The 15,518-nt window shown below is 44.0% G+C and overlaps 1 protein-coding gene across 1 annotated transcript in view; it reads left to right on the plus strand.

Moving 5' to 3' along the window:
- Positions 1–2,716: 2,716 nt before the first annotated feature.
- Positions 2,717–15,518, plus strand: part of NT5E (5'-nucleotidase ecto) — a 167,828-nt gene continuing 155,026 nt past the window's right edge. Inside the window, exon 1 of the mRNA XM_082252485.1 lies at positions 2,717–3,113. Within this exon, the coding sequence (XP_082108611.1) occupies positions 2,796–3,113 (318 nt within the window). The 5' untranslated portion in view covers positions 2,717–2,795. The remainder of the gene's footprint in view (positions 3,114–15,518) is intronic.

A 15,518-nucleotide genomic window follows, 5' to 3' on the forward strand; every position in this document is an offset into this window, starting at 1 on the left:
TTGGGCGTCATGCGACCAGCGATTTTGTTTGCGCGATGTTACCGCGATTCGGCAGGCGGAAATCGTGGCAACATCGCACAGCGTTTGGGGTGCCATTGAAAATCAACAGCAACGCACAGGCGTCCCGCGATTTGCAATGATTTTCGGATTGCGGGCAGAATCGCAGTGATTCTGCACGTGATCCGCTACGCCAACATGTGAACGTAGCCTTAATATTTTCTTAGTCTAAAAAAGAAAAAAAAATACAGCCACTGCACCTAAAGACTATTAATAAGTTACAATGTATTCTTTTTTCTTCTGATGGCCCATACACATAATCAGAAAATTTCATGAAGAATACCGCTTTTGAAGCGACTGTATGATAATCTGATCGTTAGCACATAGCTTTCAAGAGCCGACCATGACAGTTCATCCGATGTTATCCGATGGGACAAGCACGGAAATTTTTCTCTTACGAATTTTGTTTAAAGTGGTTCTAAAGTCAGAAGGGTTTTTTTTTTTTTTTTTTATCCTAATGCATTAAGATAAAAAAAAAAAAAACTTCTGTGTGCAGCAGCTCCCCTCAGCCCCCAATACTTACCTGAACTCCACTTGTTGTACAAGAGCCTCGGCTGTCCAGGGACTCTCGCTCCTCAATGGCTGAGACACAGCAGTGGGCGCCATTGGCTCCTGCTGCTCTCAATCACAGTCAATGAGCCTATGTGGAGGGAGAGGGGGTGGTTCCAAGCCATGGCTCTGTGTCTGAATGGACACACCAAACAGCGGCTCGGCTTGGGTGCCCCCATAGCAAGCTGCTTGCTCTGGGGCCCTCTAGGCACGAGCAAGGAGTGCCGACGAGGGATCCGAGAGGAGGATCTGGGCTGCTCTGTGCAAAACCCCCACACAGAGCAGGTAAGTTTAATGTGTTTGTGTTTGTTATTTTTAAACAAAAGACTTTAGTCTCACTAAGTGCCGGTTCACACTAGGGCGACCTGTGAGGTGACCTGGTCGCCTCACAGGTCGCCGCAGGTCGCCTCCCATAGGGAAGCTGCGGACCCGTTCTAATAGGAGCGACACAAGTCGCTCCGACCTAGAAAAAGGGTCCGGAGCTTCTTTGGGGCGACCAGGAGGCGACCGCCATAGACTTCAATGTTATGAAGTCTGTGGCGACCGTTCCGAGGTCGCGGCGCGCTGCTCGCACCGCGACCTCGGAGGTCGCCACCCGAAGTAGCGTCGCTGTAGTGTGAACCGGCGCTTACGTCTTTCCAAAACACAATACAAGTACAATACAATTAAGCCGGGTACACATGGGCAGAATGTATGTCGGTCTGTCTGACAGAAACCATTCCGAAACCAGTTTGGAAAACCAGCAGCCGACTGACTCCTGATCAGTGCTCTAAGCCAATGGCAGAGAGCACTGATTGGAGTGTTCAGAACCCAACAGCTCAGTGGGAGAGATCACTGAACTAACATTGCATTATCAGTACAGCGGCTCCGACCAGAACTGTCAGTTTTTTTTTATTTTTTATGCAACCCGAAAAAAAATTGCGGGACGCCTGTGCATCGCAGTTGATTTGCAATGGCACCCCAAAAGCTGTGCGATTTTGCCGCTATTTCCGCCTGCCGAATCGCGGTAACATCGCGCAAACAAAATCGTGGGTCGCATGACGCCCCAAAGAAGCTCTTGTACCTTTTTTGGGCGTCATGCGACCAGGTCAGTTCACGCTGCCCTCTGCCAACTGCTGCAGGCATTAATATAAAGTTAATGACACCCCCAGATCAGTTTGCAGATTGCAGTGTAAACTGTAATATGGTACAGGAATCGCATGGGTCTGAACACCCATTCAATCCAACTCCAATGAGGACTGAAAAAAAGGGTACTGCACCATTTTGGTCCAAATGCGATGTGAATTTGCATTGCACAGACATCGCATTTGATCTTCACAGCAATGCGGTGCGAATCACATACAATGCCTGTGATCGCACCAGTGTGATCCCAAACTAAAGGGATGAGGTGGCAAACCTAAATACAATACATGACATCACTTCCGAATTTTTATCTGTAGTTCAAGAACTTATATCACTTTAGTAAACTCATTTTCGAAATGAGACAAACTTGCGAAAAAATAAAAAAAAAAAAACAGATGATTATTCGTCCGATAATCTCATTGTGTGTACCAGGCATTAGGTTTGGGTACACTGAGGTTAATTTACTAAGCCCAGGTTCACACTGAGGCCGTTTTAAAAAGCTGATCTCGCACAATTTCAATCCGGTTTTCAGTTCGCCTTCTAGGACGATTTCTCAGACATCTGTGCGGGTTCCTGCACAGATGTCTAAAGAAATCGCTCCTCGAAGTCGCCGAAAGTAGTACAGAAACTACTTTTGGGAATTGGTACAGCACTACAAAGTCGGCGTCGCACTGATTCAGACGGTGCAATTGCCTCCGATTTGTCAAACCGGACCAATGTGAATGTGGGCTAAATTGGAGTGTAACATCTGGTGCAGCTGTGCATAGAAACCAACCGATTTTATTTTTATGTTTTGGGTGAAAGCTTAATTGAAGAAGCTGAAGTTAAAAGCTGATTGGCTACCTTGCACAGCTGCACCAGATTTTGCACTCTCCAGTCTTAGGAAGTCAATCTCTATGATGATTAGATAGGTAGGTGTGTAGATTGGAAGTTTGTATGTTACAGCTTAGTTTCTGCCTCCATCAGTGCCACCTCCCCGATCGATCCTCCTCCTGGAGTGGAGAGATCGGAGCAGACATCGCACACACAGACTGGAGAGGTCACTTGTCAGTTGTCACACTGGGACTATGCAGCTGCTGTGGCTGTCACTAGTGATCTGTCACCTGTGCACCCTGGTACTGTCCTATCAGATCACTATCCTGCACACCAACGATGTCCATGCCCGTATAGAGCAGACCAGCAGGGACTCTGGAAAGTGTGGCGATCCCAAGGACTGCTATGGAGGGGTGGCCAGGAGGCTCACCAAGATTAAGGAGATCCGTGCCAACCAGCAGAATGTCTTATTACTGGACGGAGGGGACCAGTTCCAGGGGACTATCTGGTTCAATGTGTATGGTGGCATGGAAGCGACATATTTCATGAATTACCTGCAGTACGATGCAATGGTGAGTGGAGCTGTGATGATGGCACATCTGATCTCAGTTTATTATATAGAACAAGGGCTGGAGGAATGCAATCACCCAGAGCTGCTCATAGTCAGCATAGTAATGACTTCTTATGGGTACAAAGTGTACATGGAGAGAGAATTGCTGTTTGTATGCTCATATGTGTGCCTGGGGTCAGTATTCTTCTTCTGTGGTTATGCTTTGCTTGCATGTTTCTTCCAGTGCCACTTAAATGTCATTAGAAAAAGAGAGACTGCTGATGTGGTGTAAAGCTGCCCAAAAACTGATTGTACAATCTCGACTTTACAATCTGCTTTTATAAAACCGAACAATCGATGTCCGATTCGTCAAAACGGTTAAGTGAGAACAAATGGCGCAGCCGAACGATTTTTAGCAACATTGATTTGACTGACCCAAGTCAATCAGTTCTGGCAGAAAAAAAAACATTCAATCATACAGGGGTTGTCAGGTCCTGACAGATTCATGCAGTTTACCACTTCGTTCTGTTCCCTTGAAACCTTAAAAAGAGAGACCATTAAAATGCATAAAAAGAGAGAAACAATAAAAAAGAGAGACTTCAATGTGATCAAAATGATACGTTTGATTTATGTATGAAATTAATAGAAAATCTATGCTTGTTTAGAACATCAGTCAAATTCTGTTTAACATGCTAACAATTTTTAACTCGATGTATTCCATTGATCGGTTTAAATTGATGGGGGGTGTGTTTGTTTTTTTAGCACTGTGTATGACCATGATTGGATTGTCCCAAAACTATGTAGTATAAGGACATATCTAAGCTAGTCATTCCCAGGCAAGTTTCATAAGAACACTAAAGTAGGGTACACACTATTAGAAAATCGGGCGAACGATCGATCATCCGATTTTCCATGTTGTTTCACAGCAAATTGGAACCGATGAACGAAAAATTTGACAGAGGCTCTTTTTTTGTTGTTTGTTTCTGATCATGCACAGTCTTTCCTTTCTGATTTTTCTTGTACAAAAATTGTAAGAAAAAAAGTACACATTAACAAAATTGTTTGGTGTGGTTTTTTTTTTTGGTTTTTTTTATAAATTGGTGTGGCACTCATTGGTGGCCAGTGTATTGAGGGCGCAGGGTGCCGCCCCCCCATCCATGCGTCCGGCCCCCTAATCTGCATGCAGGGGCGCTGGACGCATGGAGCTTAATGGGGTGATGCAAATGGTGGAGCCGGGGGGGGGGGGGAGCAGTGCGCCCAGAGCCCACCCATTGTGTGACAATAGCGAATGAAAATTCGCTATTGTCACACCGATCCTCCTCCTGGCCAATCAGGAAGCACGTCCGATACGCGCTTCCTGATTGGCCGCAAGGCAAACCCCATGCCATTGGCCAAACGGAAGGACTGGAGGAGACTCGCCGCCGGGGGACTGAGGAAAAGCCGCCGCCGCTGCTGCTCCAGGTAAGTAAGGGGGCACGCACGCTGATCTCTGCATTGGGGGAATGTATGCTGGTCACTGCATTGAGGGGGACACACACGCTGATCTCTGCATTGGGGGAATGTATGCTGGTCACTGCATTGAAGGGGACACGCACGCTGATCTTTGCATTGGGGGAATGTATGCTGGTCACTGCATTGGGGGAATGTATGCTGGTCACTGCATTGAGGGGGACACGCACGCTGATCTCTGCATTGGGGGAATGTATGCTGGTCACTGCATTGAGGGGGACACACATGCTGATCTTTGCATTGGGGGAATGTATGCTGGTCACTGCATTGAGGGAATGTATGCTGGTCACTGCATTGAGGGAATGTATGCTGGTCACTGCATTGAGGGGGACACGCACGCTGATCTCTGCATTGGGGGAATGTATGCTGGTCACTGCATTGAGGGAATGTATGCTGGTCACTGCATTGAGGGGGACACGCACGCTGATCTCTGCATTGGGGGAATGTATGCTGGTCACTGCATTGAAGGGGACACGCACACTGATCTCTGCATTGGGGGAATGTATGCTGGTCACTGCATTGAGGGAATGTATGCTGGTCACTGCATTGAGGGGGACACGCACGCTGATCTCTGCATTGAGGGAATGTATGCTGGTCACTGCATTGAGGGGGACACGCACGCTGATCTCTGCATTGGGGGAATGTATGCTTATCACTGCATTGAGGGGGACACGCACGCTGATCTGATCTATAAGGTGCTGGACGGTGCAATAAGTTACTATTAAAGTGCTTGATAATAGCAAATACAATTATAACTTCAAAAAATTCCAATTGCTCTGTGAATAAAATAAATTGACAAAAAAGATTATATAAATATAAATGGTGCTTGAAAATGGCTCCAATAGTGGACTTTGATCCAGACAGTTCATGCAAAATAATGTAGGAATTGGTCTCCTATGGATCAGGTGCTCCAGTGAATAAGAATGGTAATTGATGCCTCTTATCAGATCCTGGTAGGTCACACAGACCTCAAAAGCCTGTGATCCTATTTCCTTAGGTGGATCAGACAATAGGCACACCTTCACTCCACTTTGATTATTTTTATGGCCTCTGAATAAGTCCCATACATCTATTGATTAAAGGCACCTTCATCCCAGAAAGGAAGAATTTTTCAAACGAATAATGAAGAAAGGGATTTTAATGGTGCCACAACACAGACATTAGTAAAAAAACAATTTTTGTTTAGATTAACTTTTTAAAAGATATGGGGTATACAGTTACTCCCCAATGAAAACATGTAAAAAAGGTTTTCTCCTATATACATATGCATATACATTGACACAGTTTTCGTCTGTCACAATGCTTGTTGCTCGACATGTTTCGCTTTCCTGTCTCTTCAAGAGCTGTAAAGCATGTGTAACATATGCATATATTGTAATCACTCTGTTAAAACACTAGTAGGAGACCTAGAGTATATATAGGAAAGAGGGCCAGCACCTGCGGTGACAATAGATTGTAGGGAGAGCACAACTGATCAGGGTAGCTAAAAACTGCTGTCAGATAATCTTCCCAAATATAGGGAACACAATAGACAAGCCTAGAGATGTCCATACAGAGTTGGATAAGTTGTTACAAAGGTAATAGAGCAAAACAATCAGCAGAGTACTCCCAGATGATCAAAGATGTCCCATCAAGGTAACAAGCATGGAGACATGACAGCACCCTCCGGCTCCAGGCAGACATTGCCTTCCTGGAGCCGGAGGGTGCTGTCATGTCTCCATGCTATATCAACTGTAGGACTCCTACTAGTGTTTAACAGAGTGATTACAATGTATACATATGTTACACATTGCTTACAGCTCCTGAAGAAGCAGGAAAGCGAAACATGTCGAGCAACAAGCAATGTGATTAGCAGTTTGTGTAGGTATATGCATTAACAGTTTGTGTAGGTATATGCATATGTGTATCTGATAAAACCTTTTTAAATGTTTAATTCTGGAGTAACTTTATACCCCATATCTTTTTACATTTTGATCTAAATAAAAATAGTTTTTACTAGTTTCTGTGTTGTAGCACCATTAAAGTTCCTGTGTTCATTATTCGTTCAAAAAATCCTGGTTTTAGCAGGGGTTTCGTGACATCTGGAAATAATTTTAGGGGTTTATCTGGAGCAAAAAGGTTGGGAAAAGATGATTTAAACTCTGATGCCCTTGCAATGCAGAGCTGTTGGTAGATCTAAAGGGGGATTGTGACATTAGGTTGTATGGTGACTTCAGCCTGCTGTCAGCTAAAAACAGGTCACAGGAATGCAAAACTAATTTCACTCCTGTCTATACTTCTTGATTAATGTTAAATACCTTTTACCTTTCAATCTGCCATGTTGTAATTTTTAGCCACAAACACAATGCCTCTTGCGCTTATGAAAAAGGCCCCTCCAGATGGTTATGTTTAGATCTTCATTATACTTGAAAGTGGATAACCACGGTCTTGCTGCCCTCAAAGACTTGGGGAAGTCTACAACACTGCAACCATATCACAAATCTCAGCATGTTCCAGGAACATGCTGAGATTTGAGATGCACTTTTAATAATTGGAACTTTGGGAGTATAATACTTACCTTTTTTCAGTTCTGGCTCGTCATATGATGAACGCCACCAAACTCTGTGTCCCTTGTCACTGGCGCACATCCTCAATCCCCTCGCCCACTGAGTGGTTCCGCAGGCTGAACAAGACTGAGGAAATAGAGGAATTAATAGCTATCTCACGGGACGATATATCTAAGTTTTCTACGGAATGGTTGGACTGGCTCCGTTACAAGGAGACAGATGAGTACAACTCTGTCATCCGCTCTTCCTAACTTGTTCCTAATGGCTGTACCATCACACTTAAGCCGGGCTCTCCGCAATAACGGAGAGCGGAGAGCCCGCGCCCAGTCCTGGCCCCCTTCCCCCCCCCCTTTTTTTTTTTTTTTTTTGTTTTTTTTTTTGTTTTCTCTCTCCTCCCCCTTTTCTCTCTCACGCTTCCTCTTCTTCCTCCCTCTCTAGCTCTTCTACTTCTTCTGTCCTTTTCTATCTCCTTGTTAAGCTAAATTTCTGCAATCCCACCTATTGTAATCAGGATGCTAACACCCCTGTTTCAGACGCATGAGGGATGCTCATTTTTGGAATTCATTGACTCTCCCCTTATCTTGTTTCCCTTTAGGCGTGTATTAATCCCCTAGTTCCCTCACCATACCTCTTCGCTATGACATTAGGGATTCCCTATCTTATGCTCTGTGCTCTTCTCCTGCCCAGTAATGCGATTTCATTATGTGCTTTTTGTTATACCTCATTGCATTGTGTCTGTAAACATACGATTTCATAAGGGTTTTCATGCTTTTATGTACCCTGAGACAATGTGGGACCATTGGCTCTCAGTATACTTTCCTGTGTAAAATGTATGTTCTATCTTGCTTTCAATAAAAATTGTTTATGAAAAAAAAAAAAAAAAATAATAATACTTTTTTAGTTTGTATACAATACATTTTTTGTCTCCGGATAATGCACTAGGTTGGTGCGCCCTCTGTGTGTGTTTTTGTATGGTTGTAATTTTCAGCACGTGCTGCAACAGGAATGAGAGGAAAAGGGAAGGCAGTATAGGCCCCCTTTTCCACATGGGAGAGTGGCGGGAAGGAGGTCAGGTTTAGGTCATTCAGAATTTCCCTCCTTTTCCTCAGGGAGAAAAGGGCAGGAAAGTGAGGGCTATCCTGAGGTAATCGGCTGGAGTTGGAGGTCACATGTCACTGCAGGTGACAGGGCTCACCTGTAGAGGCACGTGAAGGCTGTAGAAGCTTCTAGAACCACCTGGGGGCTCTATATAAAGAGGAGATCTCAGCAGGACTCATTCACCTCAGAAGGCATAACTGTGGTGTTCCTCATCCCTCCCTCCCTTGTCGCGGCTGATTTTAGGTGGTGGGTCACCTTTGCGCCAGCAGAGGGGGACGGTTTTGCTGAATTTGATGGAAGTGATGATTTTTATCTGAACTATTTATTTATGCAGCCTGAGCTGTGGTGGCTGGGTTGTTAAGAGTATGTTTGTGTTTTTATTATATATTTAATAAAGTTTTAAACGGATAATAAACGGCCGCGGCCAGTTATTTTCCAAATTTACAGGTGTCTGCCTTTTATTTTAGTTGAATAAAAAGTCCTGCCTACTGTCCCATGTAAGTTATGGTGAGATATTCTCCAAGGGTTATTCGATTCTAAAGGGATGCAAACACTACTGTTTCTATGTATGATAACACTGTTCAGTGATAATGAACCAGACCCTCCCATTCAGAATGAGTATGCAAAAAGTCTGGTGAAACAAAGCACTATCGCTTTTAACAGTAAGAAAAGGTAGGACCCTGCTACAAAGTTTGTTTAGAAACTCTATAGTGTGCATTGATTATCCAGAGGTGTATGTTTTGTTTTGTTTTCTTTCTCAACAGAAGTGGAGTTACTCTTTAAGCTGCCTACCTCAAAAAATTAGGCATGTCCTATATCCTTCATGTAGCATTTCCTTTTAGATCCTGCTTTTGTTCTGGTCTGTCAGATTCCAGCTCTCTCCACGGTACTCCATTAATTTCTAATGGAGTATCGTGAGTTTTTATGTCTTTCTGGGCTGTTCTTGTGTAAATTTCAACCTGCAAAACATGGGCTCTGTCTCAATATCTTCCACTTTTCTTTGCCATTGGCACATTATTGTGATGTGCAGCAATTCTGACCAACAGTGGATGTAGAAAGGGCAGCCTTTTCACCTTTTTACCCCTTGAAATAATTTTCAGGTGTTGGGAGACCTTTGCAAAAAACAATTTATTGGTGGTCAGTGGGAAAAATGCCCCTTGCATTGTTGGCTAATGGGAAGATGTCCCCCTTGCAGGGATGGTCAGAATGCCATCCCTACAGACAAACTAAAAAGATCACTCTGTTCATGTAGTTGGCTTTGCCAGGTGGTGTTGACCCTGAAACTATACATGCCCCATCAAATAGGAAGTCAAGCTGCCACAGCTCAAGGAACCCCTAGCAACATCTGTAGGGCAGTTTCTTTGAAGTGAGGAAAAGACAAAATGTAAGGGGTCAAGAAGGTGGCTGTCAGCGGGGTAAGAGCTCGGATAGTTGTAGAGTAGACGATCTAAAAGTTTAGAGGTAAATGGAAGCAATGTGATGAGTCTTAGGAAGTTCAGGTTGGTAGGGTCCAGGGAGGGGTTTTAAGTAGGAGCCAGTAGAGAAGGGGAGATTGAAGATGTAATTAAGGGAGCATAGAATAAAGCAAGAGGATGACCGTAGTAGTTGTGGGGGGACAGGGTCCCGCGGACAGGTGGTAGGCAGGCTTCTGAGAGAAGTTTGGTGACGTCTTCTGTATTAACAAGAAGAGGAATGTAATAGATGTGGTTTTGTACAGAGTATGTTTAACTAAAGGCAAAACTTTTTTAGTTTTGAATAGTGGAGAGGGATTAGGACACTAGGTTTTTATTGCTGTCTGCGACTCCCCCATTAGGGGGATTCATCTTTTTATATTTTTTCCCCTGTTTACCATTATCAATGGAAGTAAAAGAACATAACAAATTTTGGGTTGCCTTCAGAAAAGTAATAGAGGGAAAATCTTGCAATTGGGACACTAGTTCTGGTGACCTGGGAGGCCCCAATGGATTCCCTTAGTTTGCTGGGATTTCCTCTCACTTCCTGTTTGGCTATGGGACTGGAAGTAAAGGGAAATCTCCACAATGGGATACAGATTTGGGGGGGGGGGGGGGTGGAGAATCTGCCAGAGGTTATATCTCCCCCTTACGCTATCCAAAATGGGAGGGGGTGGGAAGAGATAGTTTTTGCCTATAGTTCTACTTTAAGTGGCATAGATATCTATGCAGTGGAGATGCCCTCACTAATTGCATATATCTTGTATTTGAAGTGATTAGCAATCTCCTGAGCAGTGAGTGAGTTACTGAGTGGAGGTGATGGGTGAACAAAGTAGAGAAGTAAAGGTAGAGAAGACCCGATGAGGACTGGATGACGGAATATTTTAAAGTATTGTTTGGCAGCATGGAGGAAGAAGTTGTATTTTAGAAAGGCAGATTTATATAGAGTGAAGGCTTGCAAGAATTTGGTTTTATGCTACAATAGCTCCATTGCACAGCTATGTCTCTTGAGATTTCTGGTGTTGTCACTCTGCCAAGGCTTTAATGGTCAGAGTTTGATTCTGCGTGCAGTGAGAGAAGAAAGTGTGTTCAGTAAGGATGAGAGTAACCTGTTGTAGACAGAAGGGACCAGATCAGAGCAGTACAGGGGTGAGTTTTTATCATGGAGGAGGAAGGTAGCAGGAGAGCGAAGGTTTCTACTTGATAATCGTTTGCTGCATTGGAGGGTAAGGTGGTTGAAGACTGGAATACTGAAAGTGATGAGGTTTTGATCAGAGAGCGGAAAAGATTTGTTGGTGAGGGTGCAGGGAGTGCAAAGATAAGGGGGAAAAAACAAGGTCAAGGGTGTTACCATCAGAGTAAGTGAAGAACTGTATCTATTGTGTTAAGTCAAAAGACGAGGTTAAATTGAAAAGTTGACATGTAGCCAGACTGGTAACGTAACGTAACCTGGGATGTTAAAGTCACCAATGATTGTGGGTATTTTAGAGAAGACAGGGCCGGCGCTACCTATAGGCGAAGTAGGCGCCGGCCTAGAGCGCACATCAGCTGGGGGCGGGTGGCCGACCACTTGCCCTCCCGCCCATTCTTTTATATACCGCTTACACCATTTCCTTCTCGTTCCAATCATCGTTCTCTGAGTTGGCTCGGTTGTCCGAGCTCAGCAAAGGGCAGCGGGGTCATGTGATTGTGGTCATGTGCGGGCGGCAGGGCTGGCCTATTGGTGATCGTGGTCGGCCCATGCACAGACGCTTGCTCCTGGACACCGCCTCTTTGCCTGGCGGGCGCTGTGTCTCCTCCAGACTCGATATCCTCATTGTGACAGTCTGCAGATGGGAGAGAAAATGAGCAGGCTGCTGTTCAGCGTAAAAAAGTGGCATTCAGAAGGCTGCAGGGTTGTTGCCTGAAGACACTTGCTACTGTGAATCTGGACTAAGTTTTAGAGCTTCAGATGGACTTGGAAAGTAAGGAGCTCCAGTGATCCAACACTTCACTTAATGGAGAGGTCAGTGGGAAATCACAGTTCCATTCCCCCAGGAATCACTTGATGCATGATTTGATGTTTTTTTAGTACTTACCTTTTCTGAAGTCTGAATGCAGTAGTAAAGCACACTTTTTTTTTTTTTTTTTTTTTTAATCCCCTGCAAGACCATGCATAATGTGCTAGTATGCGTTGCATAGTAGTAGCACATTATGATATACATATCTTAGAACGAAGCTCTTCCCCCTAGTCTTCCTTCCAACTTAACATGCTGCAGCCATCTGATTGGCTGCACAGCGATGACATCACTCCTGCGCATGACTGTCTGTCCTCACCGCACACTGCTCACTGACTGTCTGTCCTCGCCGCACATTGCTCACTGACCTGCGGACCACGGCTGCCATGCAGAAGCGAACCAGTGCTGCCACTATTTGTCTTCAGGCCAGGTCCAGAAGCGCAGGTGCGGACCTGTTGACCACAGCTGAAGAAATAGGTGGAGAGGTGCCACAAAAATCTCCACCCTCCCCACCTCCACCATATACATGGGCAGGGCAAAGGTGGTGGGGGTGGAGTCAGGAGCTGAGCCAATGGGGGCAGCAAAAAAAGGTTTTACCTAGGTTGTCCAAACTCCTTTCACCAGCCCTGCAGGTATGCGTACCACGGCTGAAGAAATAGATGGAGAGGTGCTGCCAAAATCTCCACCCCTGCCACTGGAGTCAGGGGCGGGGCCAAGAGGGGGGCGGCAAAATGAGGTTTTGCCTAGGGTGTCAAAAATCCTTGCACCAGCCCTGAGAGAAGAGAAAGTAGGGTAGCCAGGCAGAGAAGTCCCTAAAGAAGCGTGACTGGAGTCCAGGAGGCCAATAGATCACTGCAATCCTTAGAGAAAATGAGAGAACTAAAAAATACAGTGAGCCTCAAAAAAGAGGGACAGAGAGGGAGGTGCAGGAAGGACTTTTAAGGTGCACAATGGGAATAGAAGCAAAACAACCCCACCTCCTTTCCGTTCACTGAGCCTTGGTGAGTGAGTCCAGTGAAGGGCTCCAAGGAGAGGGTAACAGGAGATGCAGAGTCAAACTCTTGAAGCCAGGTTTCAGTAATGGCAAGAAGGTTAAGGGAATCTAAGACAAAAAGTCATGGACAGAGGTGAGCTTGTTACAAAGAGGGCATTCCAGGGAGCACATGAGGGGCTGGTTTTTGGAAACGAGGAGTAGAGAATATACTGAGTGAATTACGGCTATTGACAGGAAAAGGAGGGTGCCGGGTGTGGGGGGGGGGGGGGGTGGCCGGGATTAGAGGAAATATCCCCAGAGTTTAGGAAAAGTCTGAGCGCACATACCTCATTGTGCTGATGTTAGGGTCAGCATTTGGGTTAAGTATTTGCAGGAGGTGAGAAGTGCAGTAGTTAGGAGAGGGAGTAGGAATGAGGATGATATATGTAAGCTATAGGAGGGAGACTAGGGGTAAAGTAATGAAACACAAGGTATACTGTCTCTCTATCAAATAGGTAAAAAACAGTCCATGCTAAAATTTCAATGAATCAATCCATGAATGGCATCACCGTCCAAATATCCACCACCAGTTGTGAATGAATACAATAGCATACTCACCAGATTCCCAGCTGCTAATGCAGCATACAGCGCATTTTTATCAAACAGGGCCTGCGTCAGAGGTGGTGGAACTGAGTTCCAACTGAAAAAAAGCCCTGACAATACACATCCCTTATGTATGCCAAACAACCTGCACTGCCACTAATTGGGAAAGAGCCAGATATCAAATGGGCCACATATAGTGTAGGTGTTTAAATCTTGTTCACATATTTTTATTTATTTTTTTTTAAATGTAAAAACATGCATCCAGATGCCAAAGAAATAAAAACAAATCACAGTGCACTTACAGAAATGGCTGCCAGCTCTGGGACTGGAGATGTCAGCGTGACATCAGCTCGTAGATCTACCCTGACGTGTTTTGTGCAAACTCACGTCTTCAGGGGACGCTAGTATGTAATGTAGTAATTTTTTTCCACTATTGCATTTACCAATTGTAATTCAAGTCCTATCATTTTGTGATCCTATTTCTAGGCTCTGCACTTATGTTTTATATTGTAAAGTGATACAAATTTGAGAACGGAGGATACTAATGTGAGGCAGAAGTAGGAATCCGAAATGCTTTACAAAATGTCAGTTTGCTTGCAGTCAGTCTGCAGAGGAGCATAGTTTTCTTCTTACTGCTTTCATTAAACTGCTGTGCTCAACTGCTTAAAGAGGAAGTAAACCCTCCTCAGGAAGTTGTACCTATAGGTAAGCCTATATTAAGGCTTACCTATAAGTACTGTAAATATCTCCTAAACATGCACCGTTTAGGAGATATTTACCTTTAATGCAGCCAGTGACGTCACTGGCGCATGCGCTCTGAAGGAACGGCAGATCGTGCCGTTCCTTCAGAGCCCCGTGCCGTGACCGTCGGCTCCCGCGCGCGTGCGCGGGAGTGACGTCACCGCGGCTCCGGCCAATCAGATGGCCGGATGCCGCGATCCCGGAAGACATGTCGCCCGTCATACAGGTAAGCTGACGGCACGGCGGGGGCTCGTTCTAAGGTAAGTATTTCATAATGAGCTAGTATGCGATGCATACTAGCTCATTATGGGTTTCTCTTTCAGGATTTAAAGAAGAGGAAAAAAAAAAAAATCTCGGTGTACAACCTCTTTAACACGCCTGCAAAAAATTCCTTGACTGTGACTTGCCCCATAAACCGATCTAAATTTATCAGGAGCTAAGGGACACTTGAATGGAGGTGGGGGGGGGGGGGGATAGATCAACCACAGACCCAGGCCAAAGTTGTGAAAGATAATTGATTCTTTAATCACAAAAGGTGGATTCGAAGCTATCCCCAAAATATAGACAAGTTTTAATAGGATCTTAGAAAATGTACCATAATGATTTCACAGTGTTAGTACATATAGCATGAATTGGTTAACCACTTCAATACAAGGCACTTTTACCCCCTTCTTGCCCAGGCCAATTCTCAGCATTCAGCTCTGTCACACTTTGAATGACAATTGCACAGTCATGCAATGCTGCACCCAAACTAAATTCTTATCTTATTCACACAACTAAAGCATTCTTTTGGTGGTATTTATTCATCACTTTTTTTTTTGCTAAATAAACAAAAAAGACCGAAAGTTTTGAAAAAAAACACTTTTTTCTTTGTTTCTGTTATACAATTTTGCAAATAAATAATTGTTCCTCATAAATTTAGGACAGAATGTATTCTGCTACATTTCCTTGGTGAAAATAACCCACATCGGTGTATATTATTTAGTCTACATAATACAGTCCACAAACTATCATGTATATCTGAAAATGAATCAATCCTGCTGTACTGATGGGCTATCTTCTTCTTTTTTGAGTCTCAAAAATGTCAGGACAATACAGATATCCCCCGAAGTAATTAAAAACAAAACAAAAAAAAGTGTATGTGTGTGTGTGTATGTATGTATGTATGTATGTATATATATATATATATATATATATATATATATATATATATCTCTATCTCTTCCTTTTTTTTTTTTTTTTCTCTTTTTTTTTTTTTTTTTGGTCACCAGTGCAGTACAGCATCATATAACTGGTATGGCAGTGATCAGAACACTGACTGACTGGACAGAATGGGGGGAATGCAGTTTTTTGTGTTTTTCAGTTATTTTATTTAGCAATTTTTTTTTTTTTTTTCTTGTTTAACACAATGTTACCATAGTAGCATTGTACTGCTCTGAGGAAGAGATCAGTGTGTTTTTTTTTGTTTTTTTTTTTTAATACATTTTATTACTATAAGCAAGCATTTTA

The sequence above is a fragment of the Pelophylax lessonae genome (assembly GCF_965119305.1).
Source record: "Pelophylax lessonae genome assembly, chromosome: 3".
In the NCBI taxonomy this organism is placed as follows: Eukaryota; Metazoa; Chordata; class Amphibia; order Anura; family Ranidae; genus Pelophylax; species Pelophylax lessonae.